The sequence below is a fragment of the Camellia sinensis genome, chromosome 15, assembly GCF_055761805.1.
Source record: "Camellia sinensis isolate YWXY chromosome 15, ASM5576180v1, whole genome shotgun sequence".
Classification (NCBI taxonomy): domain Eukaryota; kingdom Viridiplantae; phylum Streptophyta; class Magnoliopsida; order Ericales; family Theaceae; genus Camellia; species Camellia sinensis.
This window is the reverse complement of record NC_138975.1, coordinates 109,254,917-109,282,237: the sequence shown is the minus strand read 5'-3', so window position 1 is coordinate 109,282,237 and position 27,321 is coordinate 109,254,917. Positions and strand designations below refer to the sequence as shown.

Below are 27,321 nucleotides of genomic sequence, written 5' to 3'. Positions count from 1 at the left end.
GGTGGTTGGCCTGCTAGAAAGCTGGTCGGCCGACCAATTTCTGTCTCTGGTTTATGGTTTTCTACAACAAGGAGCAAGAAAGAGGCATGGCAAAATATTTTCAACATATGTGTGCACGACCACTCTCCCCATCATTGTACAAGCTCAAGGGAGTGTAGGTCTCGATCCTCGGGCCACCAATCACGCATCTCGATGCATGATGGCTGAGGAACCGAATTGCACAACTCAATGTGAAATGAATGCACACACAAGCACTTAAAGCCAACAACTCCTTCATGGGTAGTCAAGAGTGTCAGCGACGGGGGATCGAGGCACGTTTCGTCACTTTGAGTACGAAACGTCCCTCGTTTCCTATGTTCGGACTAACTCCTATTCCGAACACAATACAACAACAATGGCATGCACAATGCGGCTTTAAGAATGCAACCTAAATGCTATGCAACTAAGTGATGCAAACATGCAAAGGATGACATGCAAACATACAACTAGCATACACAATGCTATGAACTAAAAATGGCATACTCAATGCACGTGGTATTTAGCATACACAATGCATCTAAGAACTAATATACACAATGAGATGAACAATGCATGCACAATGCAATGATCAATCATACGACAATGTGGCATATTCAATGCTATGGAATACAATGGCATACTCAATGCAAAAATGAACTTAAACCAAAATGAATGGGCCTCAGCCACACCCAAGTCAGTGGCCAAACATGATGAAAACATGACTTCAAAACTCAAGCTAGCATACACAATACAATGGCCCGAGCCTAAGGCACAAAAACACAACTTTGCACATGTATTGAAAGGACTAAACATGGAGTACAATGGCATATATTCCAGCTCTGAAATGGCATATAACATGACTCCAAAATGACTCTGAATCATGCAAACAACTAACACAACGCATGTTGAGTGGCTCAAGCATTGAAACTAGTGAAGTGCATTACACTATAGGCATGCAAAGCGATACTCAAATGATGAAACCAACCCCAAACAGACCCTATGCAGGCCCAAAATAGTAGCAAAATGGGTTGGGATGATGGCTTGAAAGGCACAAAACTGAAGCTCATGCAATGGCTCGCAAATAGGGCATAAATGCACAACTCTAAAGAGCACTTAAAGCATGGAAAATATGGAAGTGTAGCACCCCTATAAGCTCTGAAATATCATGCCCAATGATGCCAAAACATGTAAATAGCTCAAGTTAAGCATGCAAGGGGATTCAAAACTCAAGGCTAAGCAAGGCTATTACACTACAACCATACGTGGCAAGCATCAGTCGACCAAGGGACCTCAAAACAGAGCTAAGGCAGCCCAAAATATGAACAAAATCAGTCTGGAGCATGGCCAAAATATGCTAGCATAGAGGGCCAAAACAACATGCATTGTAAGCTAGTGAACATGATTTACACTACAAGCATGTGAAGCATATGAGAGGCTACCAAACTAGCCAAAAACAGAATCATGGCATGCCAAATGATGGCCAAAAATCCACTGAAACATGACCAATACATGCAAGAATGAGGTGTTACTTTGATAGGCTATGAAAGGGATTGTTCTACACATGCAAGAGGCAAACAAAAGGTGACCAAACCAGCCATAGACAGAGTCTAGGCAGGTCCTAAAAGTCACTAAAAATGGCCTGAACCAAGGCTAGGAAGTGTGAAAATATATGCTCCCTTGGAAAGCCAAAAATGTAAGCAAACAAGGCCAAAAGAGAGAGGGTCACCCCTATTTGATTTTGGCCCTCAAAACCACATGCTAACCACTGAAAATCCACTAGATTTTAGTGGCTAAAGGGCCAAGCAAAGCTCAATACAAAGGTCTCATGGCATGGCTCAAAACAAGGCTAAATAGAGCATGCAAGAGGGTAGATGACTCCCAACACCAAAAGAGCCTTAAACAAACATGAAAATCACTTAAATATGAATCTTTTTTCAGTTAAAAACAAAGCTCAAATAAGCATGCAAATGAGGCTAAGAGAAGGATCAAAATAATGCTTACAAGAGGAAAAAGTGATTACCCTTGAAGCTCAGCAAAACCAGCAAACTTTGGGACCAAAAACCAGCTCCTTAACCTCTGAAAACAACCTCCAAGAACCTCAAATCAATGGTTGAAGTGTATGGCTATGAGGTGTAGTGTAAAAGGGTCAAGAACAATGCACCTTATGAGCCAAAATATAGAGATATAGAGAGATATGTATTGTTTTGCCTTAGAGAAATTTTGAACCTGGTTCAAGGAGGGGGAGGGCCTCTCCTATAGACAAACAAAGCCAAAGCTTCTTCAAGAAGCTAAAAAAAACAAGGCTCAAGATCCTCCATACACGTGTATGGAGGATACAGTCTGTGCCTTCCGGCTGGCACAGCTGACACCTACTCAAACAGACAAAACAAGAGGGAGCTGGCCGATCAGAAAAGGTGGTCGGCCGACCACTTCCCCTGGTCGGCCGACTAGGATAGGTGGTCTCCCACACAAAAAAGTGGTCGGTGGCTCCATTTGGTGGTCTCCACTTTGAAAGCAAGCTAGTGGTGTGGTGGGAGACCAGCAAATGTGGCCCAAAGACCAAGAAAACCAGTTTCCCGACAAGAAAACCAACTGGTGGGGAGAAAGTGGTCTCCAAGGAGAAAAGGTGGTCTCCCACCCTTGTACCACCTCCAAAATAAGGAAAACAAGGTTCATGCAAAAAATGAACCAACACGGATGCAAAACGAGAGTTCGGGGGGCAAAGCGTGCGGCCGAGTGCCCCGAAAACTGGCTGTTGAGCACCAAAAGTGGCGTACGGCCACAAAAGTGGTCTCCCGGATCACAGTGTCCCTCTAGACAGAGGAACCAAGGTGTGTTTCAAAAACCGTGCCAAACGGAGAATGTTAAGCTGTCCTGAGCCAAGGCGCGTGGCCGACGGCTCCGAAAACCGAAAACTAGTCTCCAAACGGGAACAGTGGCCTACGACCACAAAAAGTAGTCTATGACCACTAAGAGATGGTCTACAAGACCTCTCCCTCTCTCCGGAAAGAGAAAACAAGACTTGGTCTGCGGACCGAGTCAAAGTACAAAAGGGTCCGGAGGTGAGGCTCTTAGCCAAGAACTCCGAAACCTCGAAACGAGCACAACATGCGCAATCACCGAGCGCTCAATCGATGACGTCTGAGTCTTAAGGTCGGTAAAAAAATGGGGTGTCTACACTATTGTTTTTATTTCAATTGATGACATTCTTTTTTTTTGCTTACTAAATGTTACTTGTTATTTTGTTACTACACATTTTTCATAAATTGTGAGTATTATTATCGGGGTGGGTATTTTTGGGTTGTAGTATCTTATTGAGCTCGTCGCTCACTGGCATTCTCGTTGCCCTGGCGTTTTATGCTAGGTGCCGAAGTAACCGAAGGAAACACCGAGGCCTTGCAAGGCGACACTCAGCCTTGGTTAGCTTGAAGAGTGCCCAAGATCCATGAACCATTTTTCTAAGTTTCTAGTGTTTTTTTTTTTTTTTTTGGTTTTTATGTACTAAGACTAAGTTTTAAGTTTTTATTGGAGTTGTAATTTAAGGACTTTTAATTTCTGGGTTGTTAATTAATGCTAGTAATATTGGTGACAACATTGATGAGGGGTTAGTTATTAACAAAATTGATTTTAAGTTCTAATTCTTATTATGATGTCCTCAAATCTTGGGGCATCACATTCTCAGCTAAAATACCTTTTCCAGATGAAGTTCTGCCTCTGCCTTTTCCTCTTCCGCTTGGAATATCCTGAGTTGCAAACCAAAGTTAGTACATAACTTACAAACCAAAATTAGTTAGTATCGTAATAACAATAGTAATAAAAAAATAAAAAAAATTACGAACGCAAAGAAAATAAAAACTGCTTACAGATGAAATGCCTTATCTATCTCTGCCTCTCCCTTTCCTAGATGAAGTGCCTCCTCTACCTGATGAAGTGCTTTTTCCTCTGCCAATAGATTTGCCTTCTCTGTTAGATGAAGAACCTATGCCTCTGCCAGATGAAATGTTGTTTTCTCTACTACCCTTGATTGGACCTCTCTAACACGTCTTCTTATTGTGCCCAAATTTCTTGCACCAATTGCATTTCAAAGTAAAAGCCCTCTTAGCCTGACTTGTGCTTGCAGGAGGCTTATGAGTAGCCCTCTTCCTAAATTCTTTGGTCTGCCTACCAATCTTTTTAGAAGTAGTGGCTGCAAAGACTTCTCATCTATCAGTGTCCACAAAGTGTGGTATGATATTGGATGTATAATCCCACCATTGGCCATCGAATATTTTTGCTTTGAGTATAATCTTTCAGTATAGCTCTGAAACTGTTTACATCTGCAAATATCATCCCCTTTTAAAATACTATTTCCCCTTTTGGATTCAAATATGGCTCTTTATCATCATAGAGAGAATGAAACTGTTTTCTCTTGGAATCCCTTCTCTTAGGTCTGAAAATAAGTTCATTAGCCAAGTCATCATCAGTACTAACATCATATATCGTTACATCATCTCCTGATCGATAATCACTAAGTGCACCATTATCTTCACCTAAGCCATTATCTTCACTTAAGACATATTCACTACATGTGATATCAGATTCATTTTCAACATCCACATTTTCATTTCAATCTTTGTCTTCATCACTAAACCCAACAAAATCATCAATGTAGTACTCATCATTCCCCTTTACATTACCATTACCATCACCATCCTATACTGATTAATCTATTTTTGCAGCATCCTCATCCCCAGCATTAACTTGTCCATTCTCAAACCCAATAGAATGAACAACATCTACATATAAGTTAATTCTTCTAATCACACTTTGTATGTAAAACATGTCTAGTACATCAAGATCATTTTGTAACATTCTTCTCTTATCAGTACCAGGTATATCACAATATAAATGAATTGCAAGAGCCTCAATCAAACCTATGTTACTAAATACTGAATCATGTACATCCTTCAACAGATCAACATGACAATACATATCAGGATCTACATTGTATACCCTGTCCACTTTACCCTTGTAATGGATGACTAAATCAAATGAAAAAAATGCAGCTATAGCTGAAATAATAATTAAACAGATAACAAAACCACCTTAAATCAATACACATTGAATAAAATCTAAAAAAAAAAAAAAATTCCTAATCCAAAACATTACAATATTTGATTAATAGCTAATTTCAATAGATAAATATTTAATTTGAACTGATAAACAAATTTGAACAGATAAACATTTAATTTGAACAGATAAACAAATTGAACCAATCCAATGAATTTTAGCAAAACAGATTCAACTAATTCCAAAGCTAGCATGATTCAACTAGATAAACAAAATTGATAATAATGAATAATGCACAATAATGTTTAATAATCCAAAAAAATTACAATTTTTGTATATATTTTTCACAACATTAAGCAAATAATACAACACTGAACAAAGTCTATCAAAAATCCTAAATCAATAACAATTCAATAAAATCTAACAAACATTCTTGCACTTCAAATCTAGTAAGTAATAATGTTGCATAATCTAAAAAATTACAATTATTTGATCAAAAACTAGAAAAACTTTAAATACTAAAAAATACAATTCTGAAATCATAAAAATTTGTTCAAAATTGCACTAACAAAACTCCCAAAATGCTAAAAAATCCTTCATTCTTAAACCCTAAACCCACGTATTGCATATATATATTTTTTTCTTCAGAAATTTTAATGTTGAACAAATTTGTTAGAGAACTTTCTTGGAAGCCGTAAATAACAAAACAAACATATTAAAATTTTTCACACTGCATTGAGAAAGATAATCGAAGTAGATCTTTGAAAAAATTCCTAAGCCATCATATTCTCCTCTATTCCTTCGTTGCTCACTCTTCTCTTCTATTTGATTTTCTGATCGTGAACCCTAGAAAATGAAATAAATGAGAGGGTTTTTTTTTTCTATTAAAGGTCACTTGTGTTTTTCTACTATATGGTTCAAGGATATTATGGTCATTTCGACTGTCAACTTAACGTTGTTTATGCTTTTTTAACGAAAAGGGGAAACCTATGTATTATTTTCAAAAGTAGGAGAAGAAAGTGTTATTTTTTAAACTATAGGGGAGTCATTGTAATTAAGGTAAATTTTAGGAAAGGTCAGTGCAATTCACCCTTCTACTATTTAGTAACGAACGTGCCGCGTTCTGATTGGTTGGATATGTACACATCTCATGGGTAGACGATTTAGCAGATTTTAGACTCCCAAAACCCTAAAACTCGCCTACTTTTGTATCCATGTTCCCAAACCAAAACCCTACCCACTTTGGCTTTCTCTAGCTTCCTAGGTAATCACAGAGCAAAGAAGCAATTTCGTCTTTGTTGAAGCGCTGCGAAGATGGTGGAAGACAAGGGCAAGAAATTGAAGGTTGGAGAGAAAGGCGAAGAGGAAAATGTGGAGCACATTGATGGAGACCTCGTTCTCTCCATCGAGAAATTGCAGGAGATGCAAGACGAGCTGGAGAAAGTATAGTTCTTTCTTCCTCTCTCTGTCTCTCTCCCCCCCTCTCTTGTTTGGTTTCCGAGAAAACAAGAGAAAAATGTCATGACAATATAGTAAAAATAATTTAAAATCCGAATTTCTCTGTTAATTTGCTTTTGTTTCAGCAATCAAATGAAGTTTTATTTTGTAAAAAGAAGTTTTTTTATTTTTTTCCAGCCAAAAAAAATAAAAATAAAAATGAAGCTTTATTTTTTATAAGTTCTGAGCATTGCTTTGTTTATGTTCAGCATATAGGTTTTTATGGTGCTCTGCTTTTTGGAGAAAATTCAATTCAGTTGAATTTCTAAATTTTTTTTCAAATCAGTGGTTGGTAAACTTTATAAATTTTAATAATTAAAGTCTTAAGCTTTTTCATGAATATGCAATTATTTTGTGAAAACTCTTCTTTTTTGGTAAATGATGTTGTTAATTTGTTTGTTTACTTTCATTACCATGTGAAGGTCTTTGTTTTACCAATCTTATCTTGCACAAAGAACATTACAGTCAGATATTCTTGTTAGTGTGTTTATGATAATTTTGAGAAGTTAAAAAGTGTTTGCATCTGTATGTGCCTTGCATTTGTTTGTATGTATATTTATAGTTGAATATATATATATATATATATATATGCATTTATATGTACATAGACATACAAAAGTATGCGCGGAAGTGTGTGTTAAATTGTGTTATATGGCTAAAAGTGACAAAGTGGGACTCGTTTTTGTGTGTCAAGGTTTGTTAGTTTAGTGAGTGTGTGGTGTTGCAAGGGAAATGTTAAGGTGTGTGTTAGATAAAAGTTATGTATTAAAATATATATAAATAAAAAATTATAAAAAGTACAATAAGATTCACTTTTTGTAGTTGAATGGCCACAGTTATAGTGTACACTAACAGCTGACATCGACAATGTTAGTGTACACTTTAACACCTCCTAGCAGTTCCATTGTGGAGACAAAAGTGAAAATGGCTGGCTTGAATTTTAGCATCTGACACAAATGGGTGGACTAACTTGTCCATTGCTGGTGCTCTTATGTTTGCTTATGTTAATTAGCCACATATGTATTTACAAGAAGCAACTTGAAAAGGAGGTGGGTGAATTCTTGCCTTAGAAGTTAAAATCATTGAATGTGCCTGGCTTCCTTGTAGTGTCTCTCCATAGTTTTTAATTTAGTCTTGCCATAAAAATTTTGCTGCCTAAAATTTGGATTCGTTACATATAAGTATGAGCTTTTTCCATGTGTAATTATTGCTTGATAACGTTTAACATCTATTTTTCATCTATCAATTGGGTAACACTAATAGCTGATATATTTTTGGGAAGCAATTTCCTTGAAAAAAGAATAGAGAAAAGAAATGAAGTGTAATGTAATATTTTGTCAAGCCACTTGTGTAATATGTAGACTTGAAAAATAATCACCAAGCTCTGAAGAATGTTAATTCCTTATGGGGAATGGAAAAAAAGACTGGTAGGGATAGATAGACCAATATGACAAACATAGCTGCGTGTTCAATAGACATGGCCTGGGGAGTAGGACTAGATCATGATTTTTTGTTGTTACGTTTGTTTAGCCTATTTTTTCGCCTCTTCAACAACAATTCCTGCACTACATTCTCCTTTCTAGTTAATCCTTTTTGAAACAAAAAGAGCTGAAAAAGCAGCGTGTTTTGGGCCCATGTCTAGTGTAGAGAGTGAGGGGTAAACTCTCTATGAATCTTAGCCCAAAGATGTTGTGTGATAATGTAGCTTGGGGAAGCATTTCCTTTCAAGTTTCATGGTTTTTTGGCACATTTTATTTGCTTTGATTCTTTAAAAGTCTCAGACTTCCGAAGTGCAAGAACGGTTGGAGCGCTTGAACCTTTTTTGTGTTTTCTTCCTAAGATGATAATGTAGTTTTATCTTGTAAAGGTCACATCTCAATATTAGGAATGCCACACATGTCTACCTATATTTGACAAGTACCATAATCGTGCTTAAATTTAAATTTTTATTTTTTCATTTGTTGGATCCATCAAAGACGTTTTGGATACATGTCATGAGTATCTGGGAAGTATTAGTAATGTATCATTCATAATAAGTGAGCCATGATTAATGCAAAGGCCCAAGAAGGACATGTTACATGTATTTTTATTTATGTTGGTAAGTTGTGTAGTAGATTGGCTTTATAGTGTGAACAGTGTAATTGACCTAACTGTGTTCTTTTGTCTCTTTTTTTGTTTTTGTTTGTTTGTTTTCGATTTCAGATCAATGAAGAGGCTAGTGATAAGGTCTTGGAAGTTGAGCAGAAGTACAATGAGATACGCAAGCCTGCCTATGACAAACGGAATGATATTATTAAATTGATTCCTGACTTCTGGTTAACTGCGGTTAGTGATCTATGCCATCTGTTCGTTCGCAAAATGTGTAACTTACCTGCGGTTGTAATTTCTTAGATTCCTTTGTGTATCCCTTTGATTTGATTGACTAATCCCCTTTTATATGCAGTTCTTGAGCCATCCTGCTCTTGGTGACCTTTTGACTGAAGAAGACCAAAAGGTTTGGTTCTTGTTCAAATCACTCATAAATTTGACTAGGCTTCCAATTTTTACTTTTTTGTACTGTATTACTACTCAAGAATTTGGCTTATGCTCTTTGAATTAATGAGGCTTGATAAGATGATTCTTTTGAAGTTTTATATAATATCACTGTTTGTTTACGATATTTAAATGCTAAATTGTCTAGCAATTTGAGTTGACTAGGGAATTCTTTGTTACTAGATATTTAAGCATCTAGATTCCCTTGAAGTGGAGGATTTTAAGGATGTGAAGTCGGGATACTCTATTACTTTTGTAAGTGTTTTTCCTCTCCCTTGCTTAAGTTTTGAAAGGAATTTTTGGTGCTTTTTTAAATTTCTTTTGTTGCATTGATGACCTGTGGTTGGTGTGCTGGTTGGTTCTATGTTTCAATTACAGGTTTACATAACAGTTTTTATGTATTTTTTCTTATATTCATCAGAATTTCAAAGCCAATCCCTACTTTGAAGACACAAAGCTCACGAAGACTTTTACATTCCTTGATGAAGGAACAACAAAAATTACTGCGACATCAATTATGTGGAAAGAGGGCATGGTAAGAGCTCTTTGTTTGTATATTCTCATTGCGTATTCTTCTTTCTCTATTTTTTTTTTAATTTTGTCTTTTTGTATTGTAACATCAATTATATTTTTATTTTTGATTTCAGATCAATGGAGTTGCTCATGAGAAGAAAGGAAGCAAGCGGCCTCATGTTGATGAAAGGTGGTTTTCCTCATCCTTTACCTTTGGATTTAGTTAAAGTTGTATTAAACCAATTTGGTTTCTTTAAATAATGTATTTTTAATTTTTATACATTTATAAAACCTAACCTAACCCAACCAAACCAAACCAAGCGTTCAGTTCCCATCAAATGGGGTCGATTACATGAATTTTTCTTCTCCACTCGACTCTATCAAAAGGCATTGGGTTAGTCAAAATAAGGAGATTTTTATCTCTATTTACTACACTAGCACATGTTAATCTAGGTCTGGCCCTTTTCCTAACACTTCCATTTAACGTCACTGTTGGCACATAAATTTCAACAAATTTATGTTAAAATTTAAAATACGGTCAATCAGTCAATGACATGTATAGAGTCTACGATAGGAATGTTATAGGTAATCACTTCCTAAATAAAACGATGTCGTATCTGAACGACGTTATTCAAGATACTCAAGTGACTTGTGGAGTCTACAAAAGATGACACCTGTAGAGCCTACACAACAAGGACACCACACAGGATGAAACCCCAAAGATCAATCCGATTAACCAGATATACGATTAATCGTATAGCGCTATCATTCAAAATTCAAATGGCGTTATTATTCAATTTGAAAATCAAATTAAGGGCGAGGCATTCTTATCACCTGGATGACCCTCTATAAATTAGGGCCATCACACAAGATCGGGGATCGAAAAAATCAGAAGTGAGAAGATTGGAGAGAGAGAGAGAAAGAAATCAAGAGTTGAAGAAGTCGTTACAAGAAAAAAGAAAAGTAGCCCAGAGAACTCAAGAGCCTACTCTACAAACACAGAATGACGATGAATAGGTAAAAGGTTCCAAATCCAAGAATTGTACTTTGTATTTAAGGGTTCAAAACCCATAACAATTTCAATAAAATATTTATTTTTCTTAAATTGTCTTCTGTTATTTATTTTGTTCTTCATTAATCGGAGGTTTCATTTATATAAAATGTGTAATTAATGATCTGGAATACAGATCGGAAATAGGAACCTACTATTCAAATAATCAATGCTGTTTAGTCCAAAAACTAAATAGTGGATATTTGTAACAAAAACTAAACAGTGGACATCTGTTTAGCCCAGAGAACTCAAGAACTTGCCATTTATGTTTAACGCATTTCAAAATTTTATGTTACAAATGTTCACTGTTTAGTTTTTGGACTAAACAACGTTGATTATTTGAATAGCAAGTTCCTATTTCCGATCTGTATTCTAGATTGTTAATTACATATTTTATATAAATGAAACTTCCGATTAATGAAGAATAAAATAAATAACAGAAGACAATTTAAGAAAAATAAATATTTTATTGAAATTGTTATGGGTTTTGAACCCTTAAATACAAAGTACAATTCTTGGGTTTGGAACCCTTTATCTATTCATCGCCATTCTGCGTTTGTAGCGTAGGTTCTTGAGTTCTCTGGGTTTCTTTTCTTCTTTCTTGTAACGACTTCTTTAGCTCTTGATTTCTCCCTCTCTCTCTCTCTCTCCAATCTTCTCACTTCTGATTTTTCTGATCCTCGATCTTGTGTGATGGTCCTCATATTTATAGAGGGCCATCCAGGTGATAAGAATGCCTCACCCTCGATTTGAATTTCAAATTAAATGATAGTGCCATTAGAATTTTGAATGATAGCGCTATATGATTTATCGTATGTCTGATTAATTGGATTCATCTTTGGGTTTCATCTAGGCTCTATAGATGCCATCTTTCGTAGGCTCCACGTGTCACTTGAGTATCTTGAATAACGTTGCTGAGATACGATATCGTTTTATTTAGGAAGTGATTACCTACAACATTCTTATCATAAGCTCTATATGTGTCATTGATTGATTGACCGTATTTGAAATTTTAACATAAATTAGTTGAAATTTATGTGCCAACAGCCACTGTATCGCATCTCTTCACTATTATCTTTGTTGGTCTCTGTTGTAATTTTCTCTCAGTTTATCTTTTATCGGTGCTACTTCTACCCATTCACGAGTAGACGCATTTTTAACTGTGTCTTTTCTAGTATTGCCACACATCCACCTTAGAATTCTCATCTCAGCAACACTCATCTTATTTGTATGTTCTTTCTTAGTTGCCCAACATTTTGTCCCATACAACATCGTTGGTCTAATGGCCATTCTATAGAACTTTCCTTTTAGTTTAGTGAGTATTCGTCTATCGCACAGTACCCGAGACGCACTTCTCCACTTAAGTCATTCCGTCTTCATTTTATGGATCACATCTTCTCCAATTTGCCTAACCGTTGTGATAATCGATCCTAAATAACGAAAATGTTCACTCTTAGATAGTTATTGATTCTCAATATTCACTTTTCCTCTGTTTCCATTATTATTGTTACTAAAATTACACTCCATATACTTTGTATTTGTTTTACTTATCCTAAATCCTTAAGATTCAAGTGGGCTAGTGTAGTAAATAAAGATATGATAGGTTCGAATATTACTATTGTCCGATTCATATTGTGGTAATAAAACTTGGTTCATGGTTTAAGTACATAGAAGTATTTAGAACTGCTGTTTAGTGGAGAGTTGCATGAAGTCGTTAAATGAGAGAGGGAGAGAGCCTAAGAAGAGAGGCTGTGTCCTTTCGCCTAAAACTAGGGTTTTGCCATCAGAACAGAATGAAGAAGAGGGTAGATTGTTAAAGATTTGAAGATCCAACATGCAGCAAATCGAAACAATCTTCCACATCCGAGACCCCTAATCTAATCCTGACCATGGTATCCTTCTTTATTTTTGTTCCATCGTCCATAATTTTGTTATATGGAAAAATATAGCAAAATATTTCACACTTGAAATTAGTAATATACAAAGAATTTATTGGGGCACTGTTGGAGCAAATAAAAAATTAGCTGTTGGAAAACAATATTTCAAACTTGAAATGAGAAAAATACAAAGAATTTATAGGGCACTGTTGGAGCAAATAAAAAAGAGCCGTTGCATTTGGACCGTTACACACTGCATGAGGAGAGCTGTTGCAATTAGCTATTGATGGCACAATTGGACTGTTTAACTTAAGAACTGAGAGAATTTGGACTCTTTCTTTGTTCACTTAATCCCATCCATCAATACAAATAAAAAAAGAAGAAAAGAAGATCTGACACCCATGGGTATCAAAATTGCGATCCTACAATCGTGAATTGCCAAAACGATTCAAATTGTTGTAGAGTTGATGTTATAGCAGGATTGTGTGAGATCTCATAGATAGGATCTCAAGTAGAATTGCTGGGTTTGTGATTTTTTTACCTTAGTCTAGTATGCATCATCCTTATTTGCATTTTTACCTTATTTTTTATAAAAGTAGAATCCTACGATCCTTGATCCAATCCACGAGACCCTCTATCCTATGTAGGATCCCGATTTTAACAACCATGCTGACACCCCACCACCTTCATTCTTTTCCTACTTCCCGTCCCATTCCCAATGTCTTCCCTCAAATCTGACATCCCAATCCCTCTGTTTCTCTTTTTGTCCTGTTCTCGATCCCGTCCCATTCCACCTTCATTCTGTTTCTTGTTTCTTCTTTTTTTTTTTTTTTTTTTTTGGGGGGGGGGGGGGGGGGGTTAAAGTTCATCTCATGTATTTGTTGGTGGTTTTGTCGGGAAGATGATGAGTGGAAGGGAATGGGACTGTTTTCAGGTGGTGGTTGATGATCTGGCAGTTTTAGCAATCTACCAAATAGATGGCACTGCTATATCTTATCAGCTCCATTGGCAGACCATTGGAGCTCTGTTTTTTGGGCAGTCTGCTAAACTATTGCAATGGCAGCTCCAATAGCAGACCATTGGAGCTGCTTTTGTTTGGTAAAACTTTGAGGTTTTTATCTAAAAATGCTGAAATTTTTTAAGCAGTTTGAGATTTGTTTATTTTAAGGTAGCTTTTTTAAAGACACAAATAAGTTTTGCTAAGGAGCTTCATTACACGGGGTTGCACCCCCCAGTGCCTCTTTTTGCTAAAATATTTACTTTGAATAAAGTAGTGTTTCAAAATGTGCGCGGGTGCACTTAGGTGTCTGCCTAAGCGCAAGGCGCAACAAGGCGCAGCCTTGCATTTAGAACAAGTCGAGGCGAGGCGCAATGTGCAAGGTACAGCTTAGGTGCTGAGGTGAGCGTTTATTTTTCGAAGTGTGAGGCATGGGTTTCGTGGGCTTTACCTATTTTTCTACTTCAACTGTTCATCAAATGTTTTTTTTGTGGGTATAGCCACAGGGAATCAAAACACTTCAATATAAAATGACGAAACGTGATCAAATGAGAGCAAAAAGTGATTTAAAAAAAAAAAAAAACTTAGGTGGAGAAGATTAAAAAAAGCGATCAGAAAGTGAGAAGATGACACGACTTTGGCTTCTTCTTCTCTTCTCTTCTTCGTTGCTGGTTCTCCTCTTCTCTTCTTTGCAAGTTCTCTTCTATTCTTCTCTTCTTCGATGAGTTCTCTTGATCGAGTTATCTCTCTGTTTCTGTTTTTTCTTCCTTTATTTTTTTTCTCTTATTTTCTTATTTTCTTCTTCTCTTCTTTGATGGGTTCTCTTCGTTGGACCTGCCTCTGTTTTTTCTTTATTTATTTTTTGAGTAACAACAAAATTTTATTAAAACGGGAAAGAGAAAGAGGACAAGAAGTCCTCATATAAAGAAAGAAAAAGAGAAGAAGAAAAAGCAAAACAAAATTGCAAAACTCGCAACTCTAAGGATGGCAAACATCGGCCCAATCTCTAGAGGTCAAAAACAAAGGGACTCCTTTAAAAAGAGGAGATACAAATGCCCAAAATGAGGCCAAATATTCTGCCCTATCCCACAAAGCCTCTATAGTTACTTCCTTGCCTTCAAAGATTCGAGCATTTCTCTCCAACCATATAACCCAGAAAATAGCAAAAACAATGCCTATCCACATTGTTTTGGCTTTCTTGGTACTCCCAAACCCGTCAAGCCTAATAATAAGAAGCATATGCATACACTCCCGTGGAGCAACCCACTGCACATCACATTACTTGAAAAGACGCTGCCATAATACAGAAGCTACCGGGCAATGAAGAAAAAGGTGATCCGCTACCTCCAAATTTCTCTTGCACATCACACACCATCGAGGGCATAGAGAGTGATTAGGTCTTCTCCTCTTAAAAACATCATTAGTTGTAACACCTTTTTGAGCCAAAGACTACATGAAAAATTTCACTTTATGAGGGACACCCGCTTTCCAAATTTTCTTATGAAAAGGGAACAAGGGAACCGAGGGATTATCAATAATCTTACCAAAAAAGGATTTGAATGAAAAGACCCCTGAAGAGACAAGATTCCAAACCCTACTATCAGAAGACGAAGAAAGAGAAACCCCCGCGAGCACTACCAACAAAGATGCCAACTCCCCTGCCTTCCTATCATTCAAGTTTCTAATGAGATCAAAATTCCAGGAGATGGGTGCCATAGACGAGCAAGCCACCGACGCTATTGACACATTTGGAGAACGAGCCAACCTGTAAAAAAGAGGAAAAGATCTAGCAAACGAAATATCCCCTAACCAAACATCCTCCCAAAACCTAACATTCTTCCCATTCCCCACTCTGAATGAAAAAAAATTGGACACAAGAGGATACAAACAAGAAATGGATTTCCATGGTGAATGACAATTGCCTCTATTAACCACATTAGAATCTCTACCATTGGATTGAACTCCATACTTGCTTTTAATAACTGAATACCATAATGACTCACTTTCAAGAGGAAATCTCCACAACTACTTGCCCAAGAAATCAATATTCCTAGCAATAATGTTTCCTATAGCCAAGCCACCTTTTGCCCTAAAAAGAGAAACAGTCTCCCACCTAACCAAATGAACCCCTTTACCCTCATCACACCCTTCCCAGAGAAAATCCCTCATCAGTTTCTCAATCTTTCTTGCAATGCTAACTGGAATTTTGAAAAGGGACAGGAAATAAATTGGAATAGATCCTAATACGGATTGTACCAACGTATACCTTCCTCCCTTAGACAACAAAGCTCGCTTTCATCCCTTCAACCTTTTCCTAATTTTGATAAGAACAAGTTTCCAAAAGGACACCAATCTAGAATCTCCTCCCACCGGAAGCCCCAGATATTTGAGAGGAAAGGAATCAGTTGAACATCCCAACATAGCCGCCACCCTATGCACATGACTATCGTCCAAATTAATACCCACAACATTGCTTTTGCTAAGATTGACCTTGAGGCCCGACACTATTTAAAAAATTCTCAGAATCTTTAACAAGCTCCCTACCTTGCTTTCCTCCTTTGATGAGAAGAAAATAGTATCATCCGCAAATTGTAAGTGAGTAACGCCTATCCTATCCCTTCCCACCACAAACCCCTCAATTACACCCTTATCCTTAGCTGAATCAATAATCCTAACACATCAGCAACTAAAATAAACAAAAATGGTGATAAAGGATCACCTTGTTTTAGACCCCTGTATGCTTGGAAAAAATCCCCCACCTTGCCATTCACAATGATTGCCATATTGCATGACGACAAGCACCCCCAAATCCACTTTCTCCATCTAACACCAAACCCCTTCCTTTCCAAAACAAAATCCACAAACCCCCAATCAACATGGTCATACGCCTTCTCAAAGTCTACCTTAAATACAATACCTTCTTTACGTAGTCCCCTATACTCCTCTATAACCTCGTTAGCCACTAAGACTACAACCAAAATCTGCCGACCCTGCACGAACGTACCTTGTGTCGAAGAAATAGTTCCCTCCAGGACAACTCTTAGTCTCCTAGAGAGCACTTTAGCTAAAATCTTATAAAGAGATGTGACTAGGCTAATGGGTCTAAAATCCCCAATCTTGATCAACTTCTCCTTCTTGGGAATTAGACAAATGAAGGATGCATTGGTGCACAAATTAACCTTCCCACTCTCAAAGAACTTAGTAAATACCCTCATAAGATTCCTTTTTACAATTTCCCAACAATCCTGAAATATTGCCATTGAAAAACCATCTGGGCTTGTAGCCTTATTTCTGTCGCACTCAAATACAGCCTGTCTCACCTCATCTTCATCGAAGGGTCTTTCCAGCCAACTAGCAGTCGCTAAATCCACTGGGACCCAATTAATGCCTTCAATCCTTGGGTGATCCACACCCCCATTAGAATATAGATTTGAATAAAAATTAAAATTTTTTTTGACAATAAGCTCTTCCTTACACACAACTTCACCTGTAGCCACTTCCAAATTTTTAATATAACTCTTCTTCCGCTTGCCCGACGCAACTCTATGATAAAATTTAGAATTGGTATCACCCTCTCTAGCCCATTTCAACTTAGCTCTTTGACCCCAAAAAATTTGCTCCCTAAAAATGATCTCCTCCAACTTCATTCTTAGCACTGACCTCCTATACCTTGATGTTTGAGATAAACCCTCCCCGGCCTCCTTCACGTCTAACTCCCCAATCTCCCGAACTAATCTTGCTTTCATCTCACCCATATCCCCAAAAACTTCATGTTTCCAAATTTTAAGATTTTCCTTGACTCCTCTCAACTTTCGCATAAACTTAAAACCCTCCTTGATGTGATACTTTATATTTTTTATTGGATATTATATTTCTAGTTTTTAAAAGATTGAATGTTATATTTTTAGAATTCAATATATATTTGTTACATTGAAAAGTTTGGCTAGTTTATAATTTTCCTTTTTTTTTTTACTACTTGCACTTCGCCTCGCGCCTTGCGCTTAGGCAGGAGACCTTATTGCTTCGGTGTGCCTAGTAGGGTTCAAATATCTGCCCGGACTGATGAACCCGACAGACCTGACCCGGACCGATGACAAATTGACAATTTCGAACTTGTGTTCGGTCGGACACGGGTAAATTAGAGCATTTTTTCCAGATTTGCGGTTGAGTGACGGGTTTGGTATATAGAAATCCGTGAAATCTGATCTGACCGACCTTTGTATTTAAGATAGGATCTCCACTTGTCATAATATAATTGGTGCTCCCAGGTTACATTTATCACAAACCTAGGGTGCTTCACCAAATTTGACTTCTCTCTCCATCCAAACGCCCCCTCTCTGCACAATATTAATTTCTGACACACTCTCACATGACATTTATTAGACACTCTCCAACCCTCACACTCAACATTGATTTGATTCCACTCCCTCTCTCCTAATAGATTAATTGTTCTGCCTCTCCATTTCTCAACTATCAATTGACCAGAGAGGCTCTTCCATCGATTCATCTCTCTCTCTCTCCCATTGATAGTGAATTAAAGTGTGTATCTCTACCGTTTAATCTCTCTCCCTACCATTGCTAGTGCATTGAACCCTCCCCATATTCAAAGTTTGATTTACATCACCTCACCTAAAACCCCTATTCCCAAAACTCTGAAATTGAAGATCGGCGACATACAAATTTTGAACAATAACATACTGATAAAGTTGAAGATGAGGATCAGCGTCATGGTGATGAAGATGATGATGGATGATTTTGTTTGTTGTTGGCTTTATTTGTTGAAGACTCACAAATCTGTAACGGTTTGTATGATTTTTTTTCTTCTTTTTATTTCTTGTTTTTCATCTATGTATATGATATGTATATATATATATATATATGCTTCCTTTTTTCCTTCTTTGAAAATTCTCATATTTTCTTACTCTCATTTTTATATATGATTTACATTATGATTTTTTTTGTTTTTCTCAAATCTTGGTAGAAAGACACAGACTTGGGTTTGAAAAAAGGGAGAAGTCTACCATTTCTACTGATCATGCCCGACCAAAATCCGGCCGTCCAACTCGGTTTCAAATAGTGCGGTTTCGAATAGTTGTATGGTCGAAATCGGTTGCTGAAATGTTCAATCCGATAGCTTCGGTGCACATCCGAGCCGAACCGACCCGTGAACACTCCTAGCACCTAGGGCCTTTTAAAACACTAGAATAAAGTGATTCTTTAAAATATTTACTTAGTTTATTGTTTCTGCTGCTAAATTTGATACATTAAGACTGAGACAGTGTATTAATATGGCATTTGTTTTAGATATTATTGATTGTACAAAGGCTGTTTTGAGTTTCAAATGGGGTGAAAATATATGGCAATAGTCTGTGTTGATCTGTAACTTCATACATACAATACAAGTATGATCATATGAGTTAGAATGCAAAATAGTTGAATTTTAGGGTTAGGGTTAGAGAGGAAGAGAGAAAGAAGATGTTTTGACTAATTAGTTTAGTGTTATTAACAATCCTACACCAGCAACATATATTTATATGAAGACATATTACAATATGACCAGAGTACTCTCAACTAATAAAATAATAACAGAATAACATCTAATTATTCTAACACTTCCTCTCAAGTTGGAGCATAGAGATCAAACATGCGCAGCTTGGTAGATGAGCAATGAAAGGAAGATCAAGCATATCACCCAATTGATCTTCAAAATGAACATAGCGAGTCACACAGTGTTTTCTTAGTAAGAGGTCTCGAATAAAATGACAATCAACTTCAATATGTTTTGCATGTTCATGAAACACTGAATTATTGGCAATAAAGATAGTAGCCTGATTATCATAACACATATTCATAGGAGTGGGAACAAGAATACCAAAATCTTTTAGAAGAGGGTGAACCCTCAACTTAGAAGCGGTATGGGCCATGGCGTGGTATTTAGTCTCGGCACTAGAGCGAGCAACAATTGTCTGTTTTTTGCTACGCCATGTAACAAGATTACCGCCAACGAAGGTACAATAGCCTGAGGTGGATCGACGATTAGTCTGACAATAACCCAATCAACATCACTAAAACCAGTGACAGACAAGGAAGAAGATGAATGATAGAGTAGACCACGACCCGGGGCACTCTTCAGATGACGCAAGATATAACAAACAGTTTCAAAATGAAGGTGACAAGGAACATGCATAAACTGACTAACCACACTAATATCATATGTAATATCATGACGAGTGACAGTGAGATAAATCAATTTCTCAACTAAAACCAAACCAAACCAAACCAAACCAAGCCTTAAATCCCCATCAAATGGGATCGGCTACATGAATCCTTCTTCTCCACGCAGCCCTATCAAATGCCTTTTCATTAGTCAAATTAAGTAGATTCATATTTCTATTTACAACACTAGCCAACGTCAATCTAGGTCTACCCCGTCCCCTAACACTTCTATCTACTGTTACAGCATCGTATCTCTTCACTACTATCTCCGTTGAATATGACCAAACCATCTCAATCGATTCTCTCTCAACTTATCTTTTATCGGTGTTACTTCTACCCATTCCCGAATACACTTATTCCTAATTCTGTCTTGTCTAGTCTTATCACACATACATCTTAGCATCCTCATCTCAGTTACACTCATCTTATGTACTTGTTGTTTCTTGGTTGCCTAACATTTCGTCCCATACAACATTGCTGGTCTAATAGCCGTTCTATAGAACTTACCTTTTAGTCTAGTGGGAATTCGTTTATCGCACAATACTCCAGACGCACTTCTTCACTTACACCATCCCGCCTTAATCCTATGGGCAACATCTGCATCAATTTCCTTTGCTGTTGTGATAATCGACCCTAAATAACGAAAATGTTAACTCTTAAACAGTACTTGATTTCAATTTTCACTTCTCTGCTTTAATTGTTGCTGTTACTAAATTTAAACTCCATGTATTCTGTCTTAGTTTTGCTTATCTGGAATCCTCTAGATTCAAGAGCTTTTCTCCAAATCTCCAACTTTGTGTTAACTCCTTCTCTAGTCTCATCCACTAGCACAATATCGTTTGCAAAAAACATACATCAGGGCATGTCATCCTGAATATTTCTCGTCAACTCATCCATAACTAAAGCAAAAAGATAAGGACTTAAGGTAGATCCTTGGTGTTACCTTATAGTGATAGGAAATTCATTTGTCTCTCCAGCTGGCGATCTAATAGTGGTCATCATCCTTTCATACATGTCCCTAATCACATCAATGTAACCTTTTGCCACCCCTTTCTTCTCTAATACCCACCATATTATATTCCGGGACACTCTATCATATGTTTTTTCAATGTCGATAAACACCATTTGAATGCCTCTTTTCTTTTTTTTTTTATATTTTTCTATTACTCTCTTCAAAAGATCGATCGCTGCCATTATTGACCTGCCAGGCATAAACCCAAATTGATTTTCTGACACCTCTATTATACCTCGTAATCGGCGTTCCATCACCCTCTCCCACACTTTCATTATATGACACATTAGCTTGATTCCTCTATAGTTGTTGTAATTCTGGACATCACTTTTATTCTTATAGATTGGCACTAAAATTAGAAAACAAGTCCCTAACTTTAACATCAAGTTTAACACTAGTCCATAGAAGTATCACTCAGACGAGTATCTAAAAGACCAATCTTAGAGAGAAGATCAAGCACATACTAGCGTTGCGAGAGAAACAACCCCTGAGAAGACCGAGTAACCTCAATCTCAAGAAAATAGCGAAGATGACTCAAGTCTTTAGTGTGAAAGTACTGACCTAAATATTGTTTTAAATCAGCAATATTGGTGGAGTCACTACTAGAAAATGATGATGTCATCTACATAGACAATGAGAACAATACCAGAAGTGGAATGGCAGAACCCATATGCAAGCACAACGGTATTGAAGCGATCAAACCAAGCACGAGGAGATTGCTTGAGACCATCAAGGCCTTCCGCACTCGACAAACCACATTCTCACTACCGGGAACATAGCCAGGCGGCTGATCTATATAGACCTCCTCGTAGAGATCACTATGAAGAAAGGCATTCTTATGTCAAGCTGATATAAATGCCAGGACTAGCTGACGACAATAGACAGTAGAATCTGAACAGAGTTAAGGTGAGCCATAAGGGAGAAGTTCTTCAGATAATCAACACCATAGGTTTGTGTGTAGCCTTTAGCCGTTAGGCGAGCCTTAACCCTCTTAATAGTACCATTAGGAAGATATTTGATAGTATAGATCCAGCGACAACCGACAATAGGTTTCCCAGAAGGCAAAGGGGTAAGTTCTCAAGTCTGATTCTGATGAAGAGCACTCGTTTCCTCATCCATAGCATGCTTCCAACTCGACATAGACGTAGCTTGCTCACAAGAAGATGGAATGGAAAGACAAGACAAACTACAAGCAAAGGAGTGAAGACTAGTTGAAAGACGATAAGAAGAAACAAAATAAACAATGGGATGTTGTGTGCAAGCATATTTACCTCGATGCAAAGCAATGGGAAGATCATTAGATTTCACAATGGTAGGAGGTGCAAGAGCCTTTAACAAAGAAGATGAACTGGTTGGGCCATAAGAAACAATGTGACGATCTTGGTACCGCTGATAAAGTGGGAGAGATGGAGGTGAAGAAGAGGAATTGACAATAGTGGAAGGGGAGACATAGGACGAGGAAACACAAGTCACCAGAAGAGTAAGTGTGGGAGATGATGGCTTTTCCTCACGACAAGATATAAGATTAGTTGATAACTGCTCCCTAGACGAAGAAAAGAAAGGGGTGGACTCAAAAAAAAGGTAACATTAGCACTTACAAAGAACTGACATGACTCGGGGTAATAGCACCGGTAACCTTTTTGAATATGAGAATAACGTAAAAACACACTTGCGAGCACAAGGAGATAACTTATCTAGACCTGGATCCAAGACATGGACAAAGGCCACAACCAAAAATACGAGGAGAAACAGGAAATAGGGTACAGTCAGGGTATAACTAAGAGAAGGGAGATTGGTTCTGTAACACAACCGAGGGCATGCAGTTAATAAGAGAGCAAGTAGTGAGCATAGTATCACCCCAAAATTGTTTGGGAATGTGCATGTTAAACAACAACGTGCAAGCAACATCAAACAAGTGGCGGTGTTTCCGCTTAGCAACACCATTTTGGGGTAAGGTATGAACACAATTAGTCTGATGAATAATACCATGATCAACACAAAAAAGATCTATAATAGACTGCATATATTCTAAGGCATTATCAGACTGAAATATTTTAATACGTTTCCCAAATTGAGTAAAGATTTCATTATAAAACTTAAAAATTATTATTTATCAAAAAATATAAAAGAAACTTAAAAATTATTTGAGAAAATTCAGACCGTTGCTTTAGTAAAATAACCAAGTTATTCGAGAGTAATCATCCACAAAAATAACAAAATAAAGCTAGCTATTAATAGTGGAGTCCGAGGGATCCCATATGTCTGTATGGTCATCAAAAGAAGCGGACACACAACTAACACTACGACTAGGAAACGAACTAGGGTGATGCTTTCCAAGCTGACAAGCATCACACTTAAGTTTAGACACATGACTCAAGCCCGGGATGGGTAACTTGAGCTTGGCCAAAAACGGATGACCCAAGCAAAAATGCCACTGCAGAGGAGATACGGTAGCACTCAAAATAGCAGAAGTAGAACGAGGAGGGCTATTAGTGTCTAGAAAATATAAGCCATCCTTTTCATGCCTCTAACCAATCATCCTCTTGATAGTGGGAGAAAGGTTATGGGACAATGGAGAGCTTTAGGCAATTGACTAATATAAAGTAAATTACATGGAAAAGTGGGAACATAAAGACTAGAGGGTAAGGAGAGAGATGGAGTGAGTTGAAGAATACCCTTGCCACTAACAGGTCGGAAGGATCCATTAGGTAGTATAGTTATGGGTAATAGGACGAAGGGTATGAAAAAGAGATAAATTACTAGGGAGATAGGAACTAGCACCAGAGTCTGAGCCAAGGTTGAGGAGATTGAGCCGTACATGTAATATTACCTGAACTAGCCAATGTAGCTATTGAGGATGAAGGGATTGCACTACGAAGAGGCTGGACTAGCTCAGTAAGCTCGCTAAATAATTTGAGTGGCGAGTACATCGTGAGAATCAATTGGGGAAGCAGTTGTGCTAAAGGGAAAAGATGTCAGTTGAGAGGATGGAGCATCCATAACTTGATTCACATGATTAGGTTTACCACATTTTTGCCAACATCAGGGCTCAGAATGATCCAAGGAACCACAGTGAGTACACTTTCGATCACCATTTCAATGCCCACTACCGCCATGAGAACCATGAGATGAATACCACCCGCGGGAGCCATGAAAACCGGCATGCGAGCCACAGGGACTAGACTGGCCCTGAAAACTTCCATGGGTAGACCCACAGTTACCCCTACTAGAGATCAACGTAGAAGAGAACAAAGTTTGAGAGGCAGAACCAACCAGATGAAGCTGAACCTTGTCCCAAAGAAGAATGCAACAACCAAGAATAGGCATTAGCAACGGAAGGTAACGTCTCACTCACTAGAAAGGATTTGATCTTTGAAACCCCACAAATCAGAATCTAAGCCCACGAGTAAAGAGGCCATTATAAACTTTTCCCAATTACGCTTTTGTTTTGCCACATCAATAGTATAAGATCTGTGTTTTAATAATTGATCACACAAGTTCTTAAAATAATAATCCGGCAGAGAACGGCTAGATTGTTGAGTAGCAAAAATCTACTCATATGACTCAGACTCGGGAGACACGAAGTCTGATTCGAAAAAGACTAAACAAAGGAGTCCCAAATTTCCTTCGAGGTGTCATTTCACAGTAGTAGCAACATGAGGTTCCAAGCTATGCCAGAGCCATCCCATAACAAAAGAATCCTTACTACACCAGTCATCATGGGCTTTATTAGTAGCAACAGGAGGAAGTTGAGTAATAAAGTGGAACTTTTTCTTACCATGCAAAAAAATTTTAACTGCATGAGCCCAAGCTAGATAATTCAAACCATTTAGTTTCTTGGTAGTAATAGACTTAGGTAACTCATCGTCTTTAACCATAGGAGGTTTTGTTTCAGCCATGGAAACACACAGAGCAACAAGGGAGAAACTTAACATCAACACATCACACAGCCAAAGTAACTGCAACAAAGTAGCCAAAATAACAGCAGAAAACACCAAAAATAAAAGTCCGAAAACGGACCCAGTGTTGCTGAACACTGGAAGAGGCAAAAAAACATCAAAAAATCCAAAAAACACACTACCAAATCTCGAAACAAACATCAAGGAAGACCCCCTCTATAATTTTCGGCACCCATAGAGATACCTGTAGAGATGAGTCCACTAGGTAGAACTTGCACAAGGAGAGCAGAAACAGCATTTACGATTTTTCACCCAAAATATTTGAAAATCATTTGAAAATACAATACTTACATCAAATGGCTCCAAAAAATTCTACAAGAATCACCATTGAACTCAGAAGGAAGTATCTATCCTTGAGAGCCCAACTTGTCCGTACGGATAATGATGTCACGTTTATGTCATCGTACGGATGATGATGTCAGCACATTGCTGTCACGTCACAATGATCTCTAGATTCTGATGAACACTTGAGAAGGCAAGAATGTTGCTATGATACCAAATTAGAATGCAAAATAATTGAATATTAGGGTTAGGGTTAGAGAGGAAGAGAGAAAGATGTTTTGACTAATTAGTTTAGCGTTATTAATCAACCCTACACCAGCAACATATATGTATATGAAGACATATTACAATATGACCATAGCACCCTCAACTAACAGAATAACATCTAACTATTCTAACAATAGCAATGACATAAATCAATGCTCTTAACTTATATGAACTTGATGTTGGCAATTTTCAAATGGGTGCATTGATGGGTTGGTTATGTTCCTTATTCTCCTGACTACTGCGAATGCAGCTTTTTTACGTGGTTCAGTGATACCCAGCAGAAAGATGATATGGATGAGATTCACGATGAGGTAATTTGTGCTTTTGACGGATTGTATAGAGAACTTGATACTTACACAGGAGGAATTCAGTTTGCTGTATCTTTCATTGATATCAATGATATGTTCTCTCTTTTTTCAGGTTGCTGAGATAATCAAGGAGGATTTATGGCCCAATCCTCTCACATATTTCAACAATGTAACTTTTTTTTCCCCCTTTTTGTTTACCTCCCTTAAAACAACAATCATGTTGCTATTGTGGCCTCCAAGAATTTCTTACTTTCCTGATTATCTAATGGTTGTAAATAACTTTTGTGTAGGAGGCTGATGAAGAGGATTTTGATGGGGAAGAAGGTGATGAAGAGGTAGACAAAGATTCTAGTGAACTCCTTATATACTTTTTGTTGGACTATTCAGACTTCTTTACATTTGTTCTATATCATCACTGCTTGTACAGACAAGTTCTTCTATTGTTTGGGCTTGTCTTAATTTTTCTATTGCTTCTATTCTTCAAATCTCTTGATGTAATGTTGTAGTGTTTCACTTATTATGTTATATGCGTTTTCCTCCTGCCTAATAAACAATTGGACCATGCGAGAGAATGTTGCTAGTGGAACTAGTTGAAAGGCTGGTCCAACAGATGCAAGTTGTTTGTTTTGATTTCTGTATCTCTTGCTCTCTCTGGCAGGAAAAAGGCTCTGAAGACGATGATGACGAGGAAGATGATGACGAGGGTGATGATGATGATGATGGAAATTGAGCTTCTTTAACAGCTGTTTTACTAATTGTCTTCCATTGCTTTGTTATGGCTCCTGTAAAGGTGCCTTTGGTCGGAAAAGAACCCGAGTGACATGGTTTTTCTACCATTGTCAGTTAGTGGTTCTCGGACCTTCTCTTTCTTGATCAAGGCAAATCTTTTTGTTTCTTTTATAGGATTATCTGAGGGGTTTGTCCTCTGGATTACAGGTTGCTAGATGAATGAGGGTATTTAGCTTTTTTTAATCTACTCTAATGCCATGAACTCCATTGTGAGAGAGTGATAATTTATACTTTTGGATGTAAAGCTGTTTGGTTGGCCTATATATGCAGATTTTTTTATGTCCTGAATTTTGCTTTACAGTTTCTAGATTCTGGTCTGGGGATGCAAATGAACTTTACTTGAGTTTGGTTTGTTCAAAAGCTCCTTTGAGATCAGATTGTTGGTTTAATAAACAAGTTTGAGTCAAATTTTATGCTCATTTGGTAATCAAGTCGAGCTTGAGTTGAAACAAACTTGACTTGAATAGGGCTGTGAACATAATTATAAATGAATTAAAATTTATTTCTAATAATATATCAATTGTGTTTTTATTATTTTATTTTATTTTAAGTTTGATTTTTTTTTATTTATTTTGGAGCTCGAGTTCGAGCTCGAGTTTGTTTATATAATCAAGTTGATTTGAGTTGAGGTCAAGTTTCTTGATCACTAGATAAACCGAGCTCAAACTTAATTCTTTAAGTTTGATTTGAGTTCTGTTCAAGGTTGAGTTTGACTAATTTTTTAAGAGCCAAGCTTGAACATCTTTAAAACCTGCTTGACTTTGCTTCACTCGTTTATAGACTTGGTAGGTTACTTTAGTGAAAAAGAGAAAATTATAATTATTTTAAGTTTCAAGTGATTATGTTAATGTACTATTCCATTGAAACGTAATTTCTCCTTTTTATGAACTAAAAAGTACAACTGTGAGCCTCGAAAAAACTGACCAAAACTGACCACCTGCTTCACTTTGCTTC

At 37.3% G+C, this 27,321-nt stretch overlaps 1 protein-coding gene across 1 annotated transcript; it reads left to right on the top strand.

Moving 5' to 3' along the window:
• Window positions 1-6,193: 6,193 nt before the first annotated feature.
• LOC114287367 (NAP1-related protein 1) lies at window positions 6,194-26,655 on the top strand. The gene is made up of 10 exons (XM_028230699.2): window positions 6,194-6,510; window positions 8,767-8,889; window positions 9,008-9,058; window positions 9,280-9,351; window positions 9,518-9,631; window positions 9,744-9,799; window positions 25,521-25,581; window positions 25,691-25,747; window positions 25,869-25,913; window positions 26,237-26,655. The coding sequence occupies exons 1-10, from the start codon at window positions 6,382-6,384 to the stop codon at window positions 26,306-26,308; spliced, it is 780 nt and encodes a 259-aa protein (XP_028086500.2). The 5' UTR covers window positions 6,194-6,381; the 3' UTR covers window positions 26,309-26,655.
• Window positions 26,656-27,321: the final 666 nt, after the last annotated feature.